General features: G+C 45.1%; 1 protein-coding gene across 2 annotated transcripts in view; it reads left to right on the forward strand.

The window, feature by feature from the left end:
* The first annotated feature begins 16,537 nt into the window (after positions 1-16,537).
* Positions 16,538-19,250, forward strand: part of LOC121271366 (adhesion G protein-coupled receptor E3-like) — a 54,142-nt gene continuing 51,429 nt past the window's right edge. For both annotated transcript variants that reach the window (XM_041177329.1, XM_041177331.1), the window contains exon 1: positions 16,538-16,674. In XM_041177329.1, the coding sequence (XP_041033263.1) occupies positions 16,641-16,674 (34 nt within the window). In that variant the 5' untranslated portion in view covers positions 16,538-16,640. The remainder of the gene's footprint in view (positions 16,675-19,250) is intronic.

The raw sequence follows: 19,250 nt of genomic DNA on the forward strand, positions 1-19,250 counted from the left end.
GGGATGGAGTGTATCACTGTATGCACGCTAACTGATCCACTGTCCTTGTTGTTATTTTCAGCATCATCAGAGCCTGGCTGCCAGGAACAATTGCAGATGCCCCCTCTCACACCTGAGGGCCCTCAAGTGTCACCTGCATCACATCATTTCTGCGAGGCAGGCGCCAGCGCAGATACTAGCACCTCGATGGGCATTGCAACATCGGCTAGTGTCCTGGGGCACAATGGAGAGGGCACTTCACAATCACTGGAGGAGCTGGCAGAGACAGAGTGCTGATGGCATCAGCAGTCGGAGAACTGCAGGGGACCAGGCACATGCTCAGTCGTGATGTGCCTCTGGTGCCACCGGCGATGCAGCAGCTGCAGGAAATGCGGCCGGATGCGTGGGAGCATCTGGGAGTGTTACATGAGACTATGCTTTGATTGGTGTCTGTGGTGGAGGAGTCCACGCGGAGCATCACTGATGCAATGAGCCTCGTGGCAGTGTGTCATGCTTCCTCCATGGAGAGAGTGGCGACTTTTGTGGAGAGGCGCCTCCAGGAGAACAATCAGGTTCTCCTGGGGTTACGCTTGGATCTGCAAGCCCTCACAATGTCAGGGGCTACAGCTGGTCATTGCCAATATGGGAGATGGTGTGGGCTTCAAGCTTCCCAGCTCAATGCCCATTCATCGATGGCGAGCAGGGAGGTCCGGGGTGACCTCACGTCGGCACAGCAGCTGTCTGTCGTATCTGCAGGCTCCTCACACAGCGCTCTGGATGAGGGCACCAGCGGCTCTGCCCCTCTCCCAGTGTCTGCCTCATCAGGTGAGGCTGCAATGACTGGGGAGGTGCCAGCTGTGGAACTGGCAGATGCCTCCCAGGCGATCCCAGCACAAGCTTCATGGGCCAGAGGACGACCGTCAAGGTCATTGAGGCCAACAGGACAGCAGAGTCAGCAGGCTGTCTCAGATGCCACTTCGAGCGATGGGGCGGCACCAAGACGTAGCACCCATAAACGTAAGCATAAAGCACCTTAGGCACACCACGAGTTCTCACTGGTGCTTTTGTGCTCTCCCTAGATTAGGTCCTTATTATTTGTTTCTGCTTGATTAATGTTTTGTTTTGAATTTGTGAGAACTTCTGAAGGTGAAAATTAAAACCAGATGTGTTACCATGGCTGAGAGTAGCTCCTTTGTTCTGCATTTGTATGTTTTAGATACATGTTCATGAGTGTTTGTCGACATTGAAGTTTATGTCCAAAGCCTTTAGTTGCAGCTGATGACTTGGCAGATTTAGCACTTAAGTGCTGAGTATGGAAGCGCCAGGCAAGGCTGGTTCTGCTGATCCATTTGTGTGGAGCTAGCTGAAGGTTCATTGGATTAAAGTCTCCCAGGTGTCCCTGCCTCCTTGGTGTAGTCCCGGGTCATCGTTTAGCCTCTCAGCATTCCTCTGTGCTTCCTCATCCTTAGAATCAGTGCTGGACTCATCGTGTGTGCAGCCGCATCCACTGTGTCAATGTCTTCATCGTCCAGTGCGTCCCCCTTTTCCAGTGCATGATTGTGGAGAGCGCAGCATGCAACCACTATCACCAACACACGATCGGGGGGGTACAGGAGTGCGCCCCATGAGCGGTCCAGGCATCGGAAGTGCATCTTGAGAAGACTAATGGCTCTCTCCACCACAGCCCTTGTGGAGGCGTGGCTCCTATCGTACCACTGCTCAGCTTCTGATATTGGATGGCGGAGAGGTGTCATGAGCCACCTTCTGAGGGCATAGCCCTTGTCACCAAGCAGCCATCCGTCAAGCTGTGCCGCAGCACTGAAGAGCCCCGGCACCTGGGAATGTCTGAGGATGTGGGTGTCGTAGGAGCTGCCTGGATACCTTGCACAGACTTGTAGAATCAGCATCCTGTGATCACACACTATCTGCACTTTCATGGAGTGGAAGCCCTTTCTGTTGACGAAGGCACCGGGCTCACTTGCTGGCATCTTGCTGGCCACGTGTGCAGTCTATTGCACCCTGGACACGGAGGAAGCCAGCGATCACTGTAAAGCCTCTGGCTCGCTGTGCCTGGCTTGCCTGGTCCCAGCCGCAATGGATGAAGGTCAATGCACGCCTGAACAGAGTGTCTGTGACCTGCTTGACACACATGTGGACAGCTGATTGGGAGACACAGCAAAGATCACTCACCGAGCCCTGGATGGAACCAGAAGCAGAGAAGTTGAGGGCAGCTGTGACCTTCAGTGCCACTGGCATGGGGTGTCCGCCCATACAGTTAGGAGAGGTATCAGTGCCAATCATCTGACAGATGTAGTTGAGTGTCTCCCTTGACAGTCGGAGCTTCGTTTGGCACTGCACCTCAGTCATATTGAGATAGCTGCTTCGCTGCCTGTGTACCCTGGCAGCAGGATAGTGGCGTCTTCTGTGGCCCCTTCCACCTTGGACTACCTGTTGGCGCTGCGCCCCTTGTGCATGTGCCTGGCCTCCCAAAGGTGGCTCCCCTGGAGGCTGATTGTACACTCCTGGCCTCCTCCTTATTCCAGCCCTCTCTTTCTCCTCAGAGGAGCTGCCTCCAGTGGACATGTTAGAACCCATACCCAGGCTAAAGGGAGGCCTCCGGAAAGCTGCAGGCCCGATAAAGATTACTGACTGCAGAGTGCTGACCTGAAGGTTCAAATTACACAGAAAGCTGCTGGAATTTGTTCTGAACTGCTACAGGCAAGCTTAAAAAATTTTCTGCAATAAATACTCTCAGACCAGATTGACAACCCCACTGAGTCCTCTTATCCTGCCCGTGGATGAGTTTCATTAAAAAGTCTCTTACCTGCCTGCCCGTTGCGCCCGTGCGCCGACCCGAAGAGCGCACGGACGTCTGAAACTCACCATCGATTGATGATTTATGGGCCTTAACTAGCCCGTTTATTAATGGCAGGCGGTGTAGGTACACTCAGTACTCTTAGGAAGGGAGTTCCATGATTTTGACCCAGCGACAATGAAGGGGCGGTGATATATTTCCAAGTCATGGTGGTGAGTGACTTGGAGGGGAACTTCCAGCTGGTGGTATTCCCATCCACCTACTGCCCTTGTCCTTCTGAATGGAAGTGGCCGTGGGTTTGGAAGGTGCTGTCTAACGAGCCTTGGTGAATTCCTTTCTTACATGCCTTAATGGGCTCCATCTTGCATTCAAATTCACCTTTGAAATGGAGCAGTCAAATGAACTCCCCTTCCATGATGTACTAATTGAGAAATCTGCCAGGGGATTCTCTACCACCGTCCACTGCAAGCCTACCATCATTGGTCAATATATGCGCTGGGATTCTTACTGTTCCACACACAATAAGATTTGTCTTATCGGCAACCTTGTGAATAAGGCCCAAGCCATTTGCTCCTCATGCATGCTTGCTGCTGAGAAAGGGCACATCAAAGGCATCCTGTAGGAGAATGACTATCCTGATCAGATCATTTCACGCTATATATCATGCAAACTCATGGGCCTAAGACCATCACCTTCGGCCCTGAAAAGTGCCCAGTCTACCTTATATTACCCTGGAAGGGCAAGGTATCTCAAAGCTTTGAGCAACAGGTGAAGCTAGCTGTTCCACACTGCTACTATGCAAGGGCAGCAGATAGATGGGAACACTACTATCTGGAAGTTCCCCTCCAAGTCACTCACCATCATGACTTGGAAATGTATCGCCATTCCTTCACTGTCACTGGGTCAAAATCCTGGAACTCCCTTCATAACAGCACTGTGAGTGTACCTACACCACATGGACTGCAGCGGTTCAAGAAGACAGCTCCCCACCACCTTCTCAAGGGCATCTAGGGATGGATAATAAATGCTGGCCCAGCCAGTGAAGTCCACATCCCGTGAATGAATAAAAAAAAAGCAACACGGGTAGTGTTTGCCACTAACAGGATGCTGTTGTCAAGCCAAAAAGACATTCTGCCTATCACACAAATGAGTAATGTGGTATATGGATTTCAGTTCCAGTGTGATGCTAGCTATGTAGGCCATACATCCCGAAGACTGGTGGATTGTATTTAACAGCATGTCCCAGCTGCTGTTCACAATGGGCAAGCTGCAGGCGGTACCCAACCAGCCCACCCTTGCAAAACTCAAAACACAGTGACCAATATGAGATGTGATTCCACAATTGGACAAAATTTGCTAAATAATCTTGTGTGCTAAGAATTACGCTGACAACCAATTTAAGATTGTCAGTTGGGCTCACACTATGGCGCATTTGCGTGCCCTGGAAATATATTAATATACAAGGTCCTGTTCTTTGCACAGAGAAAGAACATGTCCACATATTGTTCCTGTTTCATCTAAAGAAAATAAGTGACAGCCATTTGCTGACATATTCGTCAGGGCAATGCTTTAACTAATCAAGGTCAAGCTGTCTGGTTTAAACTTCAAACAGTGCTTGGCAGTTAGCTGTCAGTCACCATCAATTGGTGTATTCTCCATGGCAATGCCTCTACCAACCAGAGTCCACTTGTCAACCAATCAGCACTATCTTCTCATACAGTATAAATTGTTGTTCCCCCTTATATTGGTATAAGGCATGTTTCTTTTTTCAGCAATACCTCAAGTTTGGTACTGCCAAATGACTATCAACATAATACAGTTGGCTCTGATGAGATCAACTAACTCAACCCAGATCTGGAGTATTGCAGTTGTTTACCAAGAACATTGCTACAAAACTGGGAATAATTTATAACTTACACGAATTGAATTGTTTCCATAGCTTTGCTGCGTGGATTCAGAATGATATTCAGATATGACTGGAACAGAAACAGAGTCAATTATTGGCAGGACACTCAATACACTGGAATTCTTGAGCCTGAGAATAAATTTCCTCAGCTTTTAACGCCACATTCCTTGTAACACAAGTGCAACTGTGCCAAGAGACATCATTGTCTCAGTGTACTCTTTCAGCAAGCAGCATGTAATTAAAGCGAACACTGCCTTCATGGTATACGAACATCTAAAATGAATGGGCAGGAATACGTGCTGGTCCATCACACCTGCTCCACACTCATGCTGACGAACATCCTGACTGGACGTTGCTGGACGAAGCAAAAAAAACAGAGAAAACTTCAGCACAAATAAGAGATAATACTGTAGAAAGTTCCTCTTTGACCCCCTCAGACAAAGGAAACCAGCCCAAGAGATCAGAAGGACCAAGTGTTACTATAAAGGTAACTGGTCTTCCAAAGTCTGTAAAATCTGGCCTAATCTCTTAATCGACACACTGGTGAGCCCTATTTAGATAAGAACAGTGAGAAGTGAGAATTCTCAGAACATGAGAAACAGTTCTGAAGTACTTTTGAAGTGTAGCCACTGTTTTAATATAGGAAACACAGCAGCCAAAATGTGCACAAGATCCCAGAAACAGCAGTGTGATAATGGGAACATCATCTGTTTTCGTGATGATGATTGATGGAATCCATATTGGTCAAGAGAAAACTCACCTGCTCTTCTTCGGAATATTGTGATGGAATTTTTTTTGATTTTGCCCCAAGAGAGCAGAAGGGACTTTGGTTTAACATCGTATCTGAAACATTTCAAGGATGCCAAGTTTAAATTTGAGGCAGAGTGGGAGTCAATATACTCTGCAAAATAAACTGCATTTTTCCACGTTTAAACCAGTAATTGAAGCTGCCGACACTACAAGTAGAAGTACAACAAAATAAATGCACAGTAGACCGGAATTGTAACTTGAGCTGAAAAGTGGAATGTGTAGACTGGAATATCACTCCAATAAACGCTAGAGAAATGGAAATCTTCAACGATCATACCAATTATCACAACGGTCTCCCGTTCCCATCGAAATTCATTGCTCTTACACTAACTCACCATTGCAAGACTCACTGTGGTCAGGATAGGTTTGGCCTGTGACTGAGAAGTGATTCCAGAGATGCTGGAAAGAAAAGGCAGGTAGTTATTTTAAATTAGAACATTATATGCCAATATTAATGTTTTATGAATATTGTTGAAAGATAGGTGTACCCATTAAAGTATAAATTGGGTAAACCAATTACAATTGGTCATGATATGGAGAACAGACATAATGTGGCTGACTTTATAGCCTTACTCCTTCTGTTTTTTTTATTATTTATTGCTGGGATGTGGGCATCACCAGAAAGGCCAGCATTTGCTTTCCACCTCTAATTGCTTATGAGAAGGTGGTGGTGAGCTGCCGCCTTGAACCGCTGCAGTCTATCTGGTGCAGGTACACCCAAAATTCTGGAGAATCCTGGTTACAAGTGAATCACAGTGTAAATAGACATTAGCAAAGAATATACAATGCAGGCAAGTGACAAGTAACATACGTGCCGCACAAATGCCAGGAAATTACCATCTCCAATAAGTAAGAGTCTAGTGATCTCATCACGACGTTCAATATCATTTCCATCACTGAATTCTCCACCATCAACAACCTGGGGGTTACCATTTTCCAGAAACTTAACTGGACTAATCACATAAATATTGTTGCTGCAAGAGCAGGTCAGCGGCTGGGAATTCTGCAACAAGTAACTCACCTCCTGACTCTCCAAAGCCTGCCCATCATTTACAAGGTCAGGAGCGTGATAGAACTCTCTCCACTTATCAGGATGAGTGCAGCTCCAATATATTCATGAAGCTTGACACCATCCAAGACAAAGCAACCCCTTAATTGGCACCCCAATTCACTCCCTCCACCAACAAGGCACAATGGCAACAGTGTGTACCATCTACAAGATGCATGGCAACGACTCATCAAGGCTTCTTCGACAACACTTCCAAACCTGCGATCCCCAACATCTAGAAGGACAAGGGCAGCAGACACATAGGAGCACCACCTGCAAGTTCCCCTCCAAGCCACACGCCATCCTGACTTGGAACTATATAAGCATTCCTTCACTGTTGCTGGGTCAAAATCCTGGAACTCCCTTCCCAGCAGCACTATGCAAGTAACTACAGTGCATGGACTGCTGCAGTTTAAGAAGGCGGCTCATCATCACCTTCCCTAGGGCAAGTAGGGATGGGCAAGAAATGTTGGCCTTGTCAGTGATGCCCACAGTCCATTAAAGAATAAAAAAAAGACTGTGGGTATATTTACACCAAATGGACTGCAGCAGTTCAAGAAGGTGTCTCACCACTACTTTCTCAAGGTTAATTAGAGATGGCAAACAAATGCTGGTCCTTCTGTTGATGCTTACATCCCAGCAATAAATAATGAAAATAAATAATGAAAAAAAAAGGTTGAAGGCTTATAAATTCAGCCAAGATGTGACTTTTGAGTGCTAACTAGCCCACTGAGCTCCTAATATGGAAGGGTGGAAACACGTGCATGTTTCCGGCCAGAAGCCTGCAGTTTTCCGATTGCGATGACAAAGGAGAGGTTTCCCACCACCCATCTGTACTCAGAGCAAGTCCCCCTCTGTGAGGCAAACTGTTGCTCAAAGTGGGGTAAATAAATGGCATCAGTAACAAATGGGAACAAGAGAACTAATAAGAACAGTCTAGAGAGTAATTACAGAAACTCAGCAAATTTTTGATCCAGTTTTAAAATCTCGTTTTCTTCCTCCTCCACCTGCCCCCTCTCTTGGCAGAAAGTTCAAACTCCCCTGATTTTATAGGCAGTGTCTACATTCCAGTATTTGCGCAAGAGATCCGTCCTAACAAATAACTAAACAATCACTGTCCGGATGCAATAAGGAGGGTGTGATGTGCCCTTGCTGAACACCCACACAGATCACTGGACAGGAATCAGGGATATGAACCCTGGCCGATTCCTCCTCTCCCCGTTATAGTTGTACTAATTGCATTTCCCAATCAGACTGGGGAGCATAAAACTATTTACAACATTTTATGTTATTGTTTAGGACTTCTAGGATCCGCAGCATTTAGTATCTCAGAAGGAGCCTAGATTAAAGCTTCAGACTTAAACCCACGTTAGCTGTTCAACTAAAATTACCACCACCTCCTTTAGACTGCCCTTGTCGATTAAACCATTGGGAAAATTCAATTTAACTTATAGTTTGCATTGACACCCTTTGCTGGATTGAACACTATTCAACTGACAGGCTAACAATGACATAGTTGCTATCACTTACCCAGTATTACATAAAACTATCGGGATTTCATGGTTGCCTCACCCAGCGTCATGCGCACTCAGCAACACTCACTACACAGTGCACTCTGTCCCTCTCTATACCTCAGTGCAACCACAGATCTACAGATAAGCATAACACTGAGCCACTCCCAACAATCATCCCCATAGGCAGGAGAGATGGAGATCAGGACAAATGATCAAAATATGCACAATTTCCTGATTTTTCATGTTTATTTTGTATTTTTAAGTATGGAAAGAAAACTCAGATTCAGTCTGGTTTTCTGTTGTGTACTGTGAATGGCCAAAATCCCTTTTATTGTATATATCCCTAATTATTCTTGAGATGCTGGTGGTGGAACTTCTTCTGAGGTGCTGTTGGAGGAGCCTTGGTGAGTTGCTGCAGTGCATCTTGTAGATGGTACACACTGCTGTCTCTGTGCATGGGTGGTGAAATGAATGAATTTTTAAGGTGGTGGATAGAATGCTGATCATGCAAGCTGCTTTGTCCTGGATGGTGGTGAGCTGCTTGAGTTTTGTTGGAGCTGCACTCATCTAGGCAATTGGAGAGTATTCCATCACACTCCGGACTTACACCTTGTAGATGGTGGACAGGCTTTGGGGAGTCAAAGGGGGAGTTACTCGCACAGAATTCCCAACCTCTGACCTGCTCTTGTAGCCACAGTATTTATATGGCTGGCCCAGTTGCAATTCTGGTCAATAGTGACCGCCAGGGTTTTGATGATGGGTTATTTGATGACGATAGTGATACTGAATGGACTCCACAATGCACTATCCACCTCAGGGACACCTTATTATTTCTCATACCACCCTTTGTATAGTGGCAGTAATAATTTTGGGTTGCTTTGGGACAGAATTTGTAAGAAGTCGTTTTATAGGTTAGCCATGGCCACCAAATGCTGTTTGAATGTGATGCAGCAGGTCTCAAAGGCCACTGGTAATTTTTTGGGGGGCATATTAATTCAGGAGCAATGTTGAGATGGTTGGCCCTACTGACTTCACCAAAGCCACCAGAAAAAGGGAGGCATTTCTGAGGAAAATCCTCATTCATCTAGTCTTACAGGATTCTAAGTAAAACATTGAGCTGTTATATTTTGAGTCACATTTGACGGAGAAAAGTTTATTTGCTCTTCAGGATCTGAGTAAAAAAAAGTTGACTGATGCTGAAAGCAGGAAATTCAAAGATGTCTCCTATCCTAGGCAAATAAATTATTCAAATCCCATGCAAAATATTCTCCCTTCATTGTGAACAATATGCCTATTTCTATTGTGATCATTCCATGTAATCAGGAACAATGACTGTTCAGTCTTTCTGTAATTCCATTGCAAAATGCAAAGTTACCAGTCATTGCCAGCCTATTATAGGATCTTTACGTTTGCTGGGGTACAAAGAAGCTGTAACGTGACTCTGGAGTTAAGACTTAATGTAATTACTGGGCAAAGAGAATTACGGTTACCTCATTCTGGGAGGAGCTCTCCACTTCTGGAATTCCCTCCCTAAACCTCTCTGCCTTTCTATCCTCCTTTTAAGATGATCTTCGATGTCTACCTTTTAGATCAAGCTTATGATCACCTGATCTAGTATGTCCTTATGGGTCTTGGTGTCAAATTCTGTATGTTAACCCTCTTAGAAGCACCTTGGGACACTACATTAAGTGATTATGAGTGGACTAGGCTGTACTTGGTCTGGAGGAAAGCCCAAGCTAGTGATGTACCATAAACAACAGCTTACATCCGTGCCTTTAACAAAGTGAAACTTCCCAATGTCCTTCATGGGAGCAACTATGGGGTATGCTAGTTTAGCAGTTATGGGGTAGCAATCCATGGCCTGGATGAATAATCTGAAGATAAGATTTCAAATCCTACCACAGCAGCTTGGGAATTTAAATTCAATTAATTAAATATAAAGCTGGAATTAAACAAGCTAGTATCAGTAGTGGTGATCATAAAACTACTGGCTTATCATAAAAATCCATCTGGTTCACTAATGCCCTTTAAGAAAGGAAATCTGCCATCTTTACCCAGTCTGGCCTGCATGTGACTCCAGATCCACAGCAATGTGAAAGTCTAGCAAGCCACTCAGTTGTATGCAAGTAGATAGCTCATCACCATTTTTCCTAGAGTAATTAGGGATGGACAGTAAATGCTGACCTATCCAGTGACGTCCACATCCTGTGAATGAATAAAAGAAACAAAATTTGTCACTGAACCAGCTAAGGAGATATTAGGAGCTAACCAAATGCTCAGTCAAAGGCGGAGTTTCTAAGGTGAGAGAGGTAGAGAAGTGTAAGAGTGATATTTGCAGGTTAGGGCCCAGACAGCTGAAGGCATAGCTGCCAGTGGCAGAATGATTAAAATCAGGGATGGTCAAGAACACAGAATTAAAGCCCAGAAGGAAAAACAGTAAACTTGAAAAATGACTCGTATACCTTAAAATAGGACTCCAGACTGGACCAGGAGAACAGAGAGCATGAAGGGTTGTAGGACTTGGAGGAGCTTGCATAGATGAGGAGGTGTAAAGCCATGGAGGGAACTATAAGTATAAGAATTATTCAACCCCCTTGGTTGGCCGCAACAAGGGTAATTTTAAAAAGGATCCCATAACTTGAGGATACCTCTTGCTAGTCCAAATGTACTTATGTTTTAAAAGGAGCTGATTTATCCAGGCTTTCTTGAATCAAAGAAAGAATGAATTTGTTGTTACTAAAACACGAGAAAGAATAATAAAAACACAACTTCCATACACACAGATTAGAAATGAGAAGTGAGTCCAGAAATAAAAATTAAAAAGGATGTACGAATCAGTCTTAGTCTTGTCCGTGAGGAGTAGATGGTGAAATGTTGCAGCTGTTAAGTTGGATGATTCAGTTGGAGATGACTTTGGCAGTTGAGTGGTTGGTTTGGAGACTGTTGGTTCTGCAGGTTAGCTGAAAGGAGTTCTTTTGTTTCCTTTTTGACTGTGGCTTTGCTGGCTTGTGGCTTGCTTCTAGTAATCAGAGAGAGACTATACCTGCATGCACAAGGATGCCTAGTTGATGTTCTTCAGCTGTGACCTTCATACTAGCACTAGAACCAAACACCAAAACTAGCACACGCAGACTAGGGTTGCAGTTGACTTTTAACCCCTTATCTTATGTGTTCCTGGAAGGGAAAAACAAACATGCCTTTCGCCCAGAAACTGTTTTCTTTCAACTCAGTTCATGCCCACAGCCTGGAGATGGTTTCTGCTGAGATGGTAATCAGTCTTTTTGCATCGCATCTCTTCCTTTGAAGTGTCTCTGTCCGAAGGAGGCCTTGACACCATTTTAGGTGCAACATTCCCTTCTCTCTGGACTAGTAGGTTACGTGTAAACCACATAGGAATTTTCCTGCAAGTAATTACTTTACAGTCTCAGCCAGCTTTTGCTTGCAGGTTCTTTTTTTTAAAATAAACATGCCTTACTTAAAAGTTCAATATGTCTATAAGTAATTTGGGGCAATGATGTGTGGTCATGACAGTATGGAAGCTAGTCCAGATGGGTTGTGTGATCTGGCATATAAATATTGAGAGTATAATTCAATATTGGTTGGGGCACAAAATGCGCATTAGTGGATTGTCTGCCCATTGCACAGCCTGCTCCATCTTTTTATCATTGTCTTCAATGCATAAAAGCTGTCTAACCCCCAATTCCATTTTTTGCCCCACCTAACTTGAATTTCAGCCCCCAGTGTCTGTTTTTCCAATGAGATTCAGATATACAGAGCACAGGACTACCCTGTGTGGTCATTTGGGAGAGGGGATCCGCGCAGTAATGTCTATCCAAAAGCATGAATCAGTCAATTGTGGTATATGATGCAACAGAGAAAGAGAGGCATTACGGGTCAGAGGTGTGGCAATTACTGGAAGGCCCAGTGAGATGATTTTTTGGCTGCATTTTCGTAGGTCCAGGTGCGGTTTCAATAAGACATGTATAAGGGAAATAGGAAAGCGTGCTGTAACATTTCTCATGCCCCCAGGACGCTCTCAGTGAAATATCTTGGAAGTGAAGTCAATGTTATCTAAGCATTTGTGGCAGCCAAATTTCTCATCAACAAGTCCCGCAAACAGTAATTTAAATGAATCACCGGTTAATCTCTTTATACTTCCTCCTTTTCTTTCAATGGTGGTGTCCCTAGGATAATTTAAGGCTTAAAGAGGAAGACAAGATCTCAGTTTAGGACCTCACCTAAAAGCAGCCTGGTGTTGAAAATGCAAGGAATGAAACCAATGGTTTTGAAGCGCAGCAGGCAATGGTTTTGAAGTGAAGCAGGGCTACACCCGTTGATAAATGTATTGGTAGAGAGGAAAAGATTAATAACACCAGTGTGGTACCTAGTGCTAAGGAGGATCGGGAGGGTGATGTAACAAGAGACTTCACACTTGAACCAACCTTTCCTGTTGCGTATAATGCTTTAAAATATAGTCCCACACCTTCCTTTCCCCAGAAGGTCATATCTTGGAGGTACCCAGCAGGGTACCAATCCTGGTCTCTGTGTGCTAGTTTTGGTGTTTGGTTCTGGTGCTAGTGTGTGCTATGAAGGTCACAGCTGAAGAACATTAACTAGGCATCCTTGTGTCTGCAGGTAAAGTCTCTGTCTGATTGCTGGAAGCAATCCACAAGTTAGCAAAGCCACAGTGGGGGAATACCTCAGAAGCTCCTATGCAAGGACTGCATGGGAATTGCTTGGGAAATTTCAACTTCTGTTGGGCAATTTCCCTCCGGCCAGGATTTTTTGCTCTTGCCTGCAGTGGGAATTGTTGCAGGCGGGATGGAAAATTTTGACAAAGGTCCGCTGACTTCGGTGGGACCAGAAAATCCCAGCCTGCATCTGAAAACTTCCGAAACCAATTTAAAGTCGGAGCCTTCATATGATTCCAACTCACTTAGCAGAATACTGTACCTGCCCAGGAAAAGTTAGAAGGATTAAAGAAGATTCTAGCTCCTGGGTAAGTAAATGACTGACCCCCTTGATCCCTCACCCCTACTTGGCCCTCAGACCAGACCCCACCACACCCCAACCCTACCACTGGACCCCCTGACTAGCCCCCCCCCTCAACCCTGCTGACCACCTGAGCTCCCCAACTACTCCTGAACCCCCCTGACCACCTGACCCCACCCACACCCTGACTACCTCAGACTAACCCCCCTGACCACCTGACCCCCTCCATACCCCTGAACCCCCGACCACCCCATACCCCCACCCGCTACTACACTCCCATCTCTCAACTACTGCCCACACCCCTTCCTGACCATCCAACCCCCACCCCCCACCCCCGACTATCTCATTACATGGCTTATGATTCCAATTTGGAAACCCACGCATTTGTTTTCGGCAGGCCTATAACAAGTGCCATACTGTCACAAGTGATGTTATAAAGCAGACAATTGGCGTCCTCAACCAATACTTATGCTGGCTGGACTGCCCTGGAGGAGACCTGCTGTCCTCAACTGAGCATTTCTCAAGATTTGTGGTTGTATGCTACACACTGCACAACCTTGTCTTTGGAGGGTGCAGTCCTTGCCACCACCTATCAGGCAAGAAACTGCGAAACAGGAACATGAGAAGGAGGAAGCAAAGAAACACAGAGGTGAAACAGAAAGAAGATGAGAGGCTATAGGCATGCAACAGTGCTAAGTGTGTGAGGATGAAGTCCAGCATATGAATGGCAGGGATAGGAACATAGGACCTAGGAACAGGAGTAGGCCATTTGCCCCTTCAAGCCTGCTCTGCCATTCGATAAGATCATGGCTGATCCAATTGTGGTCTCAGCTTCATTTTGCCATCTGCCCCCCATAACCATTGACTCCCTTGTCTATCAAAAATCAATCTAAATCAGCCTCGAATAAATTCAATGACCCAACCTCCATTGCTCTCACAGCCCAATGACCCTTTGAGAGAAAAAATTCTCCTCACCTCCATCTTAAAATGGAGACCTCTTTATTTTAAACTGTGTCCACATGACACAATGATAAGGATGAGTCCTGATTGATAATGTTTTTTAGGTTTGGGGGGATGGTGTAGTGAATTTGAGCAGTGGATGAGGCTAGTGGTGTACTTGGTAGGACATACCATTTGAGGATAAATTCATTGATCTTGACAACTCATGTGAGATCACCAGTTCTTTCTGCAATCCATTCAAGTTCTTACAGTTATTCTCCTGACTTTGGCCTCTGCAGCTATCTCTTACAACTGCCTTCTGAGCATGTGTCTGGAGGGCCTCCTGCCCCACTGAGGATGCAGGACATCCTTCTCCTCCCTTCTGCCTGTGCCACCAAGACCTTCAGTGCAGTGTCTTGAAAACCTTGATGCCCGCTTGCTACCATGGTCAGTCGTTGATAAATCTTCCATGGCACACTTTTGAAAATGCTCCCAGCACCTATTCCAGCCATTATGCACCTCCCCTTTAAGAGGTGCAGGCTGACTTTAAGTAGCTTTTATGGTTTTGAGTCCCCTGCCGATGTGTGTCACTAATAAATAGGGATAACTGGCTGCATACAGGCATCATGGAAAGCTGCCATCCTACCTGTGTCGCAGGTACAGGTTAATCACCCATCATGATCCCTGCATCTGTTTTCGTGGAGTTATCCCATTTAACCTACCCAGGCATATTCAATACTGACACTGGATGACAACTCTACCATATTATGGTTCTACCACACTTTACCAGTTAAAGATGAAAATGCATTGAGTCCTGGCTGAGCAAAATAATTGTGCGATGAGTAACAGATTTTCTATGGGGAACTGTCTCAGGGTGAACAATATCAAGGTGGTCAATAGAAACAATACAAGGACATCCTTAAAAAGAGCCTTTCCAATTGCATTGCAGACCAATTCTCTTGGGAAAACACTGCAGACAACCGACCCATGTGGAGGCGAGCATTGAAACCTGATCCAATATGTTTTGAGAACCATATATGCCAAACTCTCAACATGCTCGGAGGTGATGCAGCTGCAGAAACTCCCCTAAGCACCACCAACAACAACAACATGATCTGCCAGTTTTGTGGACATCTATGGTGATTCCGCATCTAACTCTTCAGTGATGAGAGAACCCACAGAAGACAATGAAATCACTTCAGCTTGGACATACTCGAACAACATGAAGTCTACCTCTACTGACCTGTATGTGTGTTATGGGAATGTTGTTCACTGGGGAAATGCAATACTGATTCCACCATTAAGTTCTTACCCTTCCTAATCCAGGAGTTGCCAACGTTTTTTACCTGGCGAACCTTTTTTTAAAAAATTGCCTAAAATAAAAACTAGTGGGAGCCACAAGAAGAGAATGCAGTCCTTCTAAACCAAACGTCTGGCAAATTGCCTGCTGTCTGTGAAGAATGCATAATTTCCATATATAATTAATAAAATACATGTATTGCATTTATATATCAATAGAAAAACTCAAAATTAAAATAGACTTAACTGAAATATCGCATTTTTTTGACATTTTTTGCATATTTTTGATTTTTCCTTCATATCTCCAGTATATGCACATTTTGGTTTCAAGCATCAATTTGCATGAATTATGTACAAGCATGTTCGAAAAGAAAATTTAAAAAAATGGTAAACCATGTCAGTTTAATGGAAAAACAGCTGGTTTGACATTGAATAGAAAAGTAGTAAGAAATTTACGCCTAAAACTGAAAGAATGATTTTTGTCCTTGTGTTTTTATAACAGATCTTGTAATAAATGGAATTAAAAGCAAAATACTGCAGATGCTGGAAATCTGGAATAAAAACAGAAAATGCTAGGAAAATTCAACAGGTCTGGCAGCACCTGTGGAGAGAGAAACAGAGTTAACGTTTTGAGTCTGTATGGCTTTTCTTCAGAGCTGAAGAGAGGTAGAAATGGAATTACTTCTTTAACTATAATTTTGTCAGTAAAGTCATCCTTAAAACAAACTTTAAATGAGTATGTGTAGAATTAAGACCTTTTTTTTGGCTATTGATTCTCATGATTAAAAAAAAGCTTCTAATGGCACATTCCGAATAAATTATCACCTCAGCTATATTAGAAGCAATAATGGTAGCAACTATAAAATCCTGTTCCTTGAACCAGATTGGGAGCTGTAATTAAGATGTTCACAAATTGCATGTAGCTCCAGAGTTGACCCCTGTCCTAAGCCATGAAAACTGACATAAGGCAACAATATATGTGTCCCAATATATTGTCTCTTAGCCAGGTGTGATCTGGGTCTAGTCAGCAAACAGCTTCCCTTTGGAATCCGTCCTCCAGCTGAGCTGATACTTAAGCCTGATTGTTTCAACACGTATTCACTTTGGCACGCACAAACCCAACATAATGATTAAGCATTTCTAATTGAGACGGGAACTCCCTAAAAGCATTGCTCAATTTCTCTACTTGTGTTCTGCGACTATAAGAATACAGCTGCTGACCAACGAGGTCCCAGTTCCTATAAATAAGACATCTGTCCAGAGGTGTTGAAGTTTACTCAGTGTGTGAGAGAAGCTATCTGGAGTATCACTTCCGCCGAGACCACATCTTAGAAAATCATGGCAGTACTATCCTCAACATATCTGATCATGGGTAAGTCATTGGCGGTTAGTATTAGAATCATAGCAGCATGGAATGGTGCAGCGCAGAAAGAAGACCTTCAGTCTATTGTGTCTGTGCCAGCACTTTGAAAGAGCTACCCAGTTAGTCCCATTCTCCTACCTCTTTCCCCCATCATGAACTCTCAAACTCCTCAAACTTGTTAAGCTCTATATCATTGTGGTGGGAGTATTGGGGGTTGTGGCGGGTTGGGGGGGCGGTGGCATTGAGAATTGTGATGGACGACCTCTTGTCATTCTGTGTGTAATGTTGCCTGCTACCTCCAGGCTCTCAACTGTCTGATACTTGGGAAGCGCACCCCAACACCTTTGCACAGGCTTTAGATGGAGGTGAGTGCTCTTTTTGCATCAATCTAGTCATTGCAAGCAAATTGCCTTGACATCAAGGTGCCTGCTGTTAGGGTTAGGGACTACACAGCAAAGTGTCAGCCATTTCTCAGTGGATAATATTCTCACTTTAGAAAAGTTGAAGCCTCACTCCTGACAGTTACAACATAGAAGGAGGCCATTCGGCCCATGTCTGGGCTGGCTCTCTGCAAGAACAATTCACCTAGTGACACTAATGCCTTTTTCCCGTAGCCCTGCAAATTTTTTCTTTTCAAATTATGATCCAATTCTCTTTTAAAAGCCACAGTGGAGTCTGCCTCCACCATACTGTCAGGCAGTACTTTCCAGAACCTAACCACCCATTGCACAAAAAAGCTTTTCCTTATGATGTCAGTGCTTCTTTTGTTAGTCACCTTAAATTGGTGTCCTCTGGTTCTTGATCCGTTGTCCAATGGAAACAGTTTCTCCCTATCTACTCTGTTTCAGACCTGTCATGAGTTTCAGTACTTCTTTCAAATCCTCACTTGAGCTTATACGCAGGCTGACACAGCAGGGCAGAGAGTATCTTATCGGAGTTTCTTTCTGATGAGGCATTAAACTGATATAAAGTCTGCCGTTTCTGGTGGGTGTAAAAGATCCCATGGCACTATTTGACGAGGAGTTCTCCCTGACATCCTGGACAATATTTATACCTCCACCAGCATCATTAAAATTAACTGATTTTGTCATTATCATTGCTGTTGATGGGATCTTGCCGTGTGCAAATTGGCTGCCGTGTTTCCTACATTAGAACAGTAACTGCACTTCAAAAGTACTACATTGGGCAGATTGCAGAATTTTCCGTGCAGGCTGGCGTCGGCCGTGCTCGGCGGTGTGAGCAGACAATATGGCGAGAAGGCCAAAAATCAATTTCATAATGTCGTGAAACCAATTGATGGCAGGCTGTGTTACCTACCGTCAGATGTCAGGCACCCCATTGTAATACATCGGCAAATCGTTCTAAGGTCAGCCTGCCGGAACGGTTCTCTCCGCACCGCCCCCCCCCCCCCACACACTGGAACATTCGACCGCATCGGCATGATTGTACGCTGACGTGATTCACAACAGCATATATAAGGCGTACACTTGGTGGGCTGCACTTTGAGGGGAACTCGGAGGTGAGTGCATAGTAACATTGCACAGCACTTATGAGCACAGCCTGTTGGACTTCAATGTTGAGGTGGAAGGTCAAGGGATGCCCCGCGATTGAGGCAACTTGTGGGAGTGGGGGGGAGGGCAAGTGCTGCCCTGCAGTTGAGGCGACTTGGTGGGGTGGAAAGAGCTGCCCTGCAGATGAAGGTAGTGCACAAGCACGTGCAGGGTGGGGATAGAGGGAAGCAGCCACGCATTAGGGAAACCTTGTATAAAGTAACCATTCCTCAGTAGCTGACAGTTCAGACGCAGCCACATTGTTATGCTTGGACAAAAACAAAAATAAAAATACCTGGAAAAACTCAGCAGGTCTGACAGCATCTGCGGAGAGTAATACAGTTAACGTTTTGAATCCGTATGACTCTTCAACAGAAGTTATGCTTGGAGTCGGGTCTCTAGTTTATCTGCCCACTCAAACAACACAGAGGCATGAAAGTGCCAGCAAGTGCTCCAGAGCTTCTCACCCCTCAGGCACAGACTGCAAACTAACGAGCGTATTAATGGACTGCAGAACAGTTGGATGACTGGGTACGTTGTACAATCTCCTTGCTAAAGCTGGCCATGGAACAGTCACTGTGGAGGTGCTTACAGCCCTTGCAAAGTCATCACCCTGGTTTGGGCCAGTCTCCTCCCTGGTTCAAGCTACCAGCACAGCCTTGCAGTGCGGGTTAGGAGAATGCCTGTGCCTGAGCTGAGAGTGGGCAGTCCAGTGGGCAATGCTGCTACCAATCAGTCAGGTGGAGTGGGTTTCGGGCAGCTATGCAGCATACTAAACTCTGGGCATTCAAGTGGTGGCCAGCACTCTCCAGGATGCATTAAGGGGCCTTCAGGCTTAATCAAGAGAGGGTATTAGAACACCTAAGCTAACCCATGCATTTTTCTCTTTCATCCTGCAGGAGGAGTACAACAGGAGCCTGGAGCCTGGTGAACTAGCTGTATGCCTCAAGGCGTACAGAGAGCAAAGACAACGGAGAGGAGAGCGATGAAGGCACCTGGCTGTGCAGAGGGAGGAGCAGCACCCTCAGGAAGAAG

The sequence above is a fragment of the Carcharodon carcharias genome, chromosome 30 (assembly GCF_017639515.1).
Source record: "Carcharodon carcharias isolate sCarCar2 chromosome 30, sCarCar2.pri, whole genome shotgun sequence".
Taxonomy (NCBI): Eukaryota; Metazoa; Chordata; class Chondrichthyes; order Lamniformes; family Lamnidae; genus Carcharodon; species Carcharodon carcharias.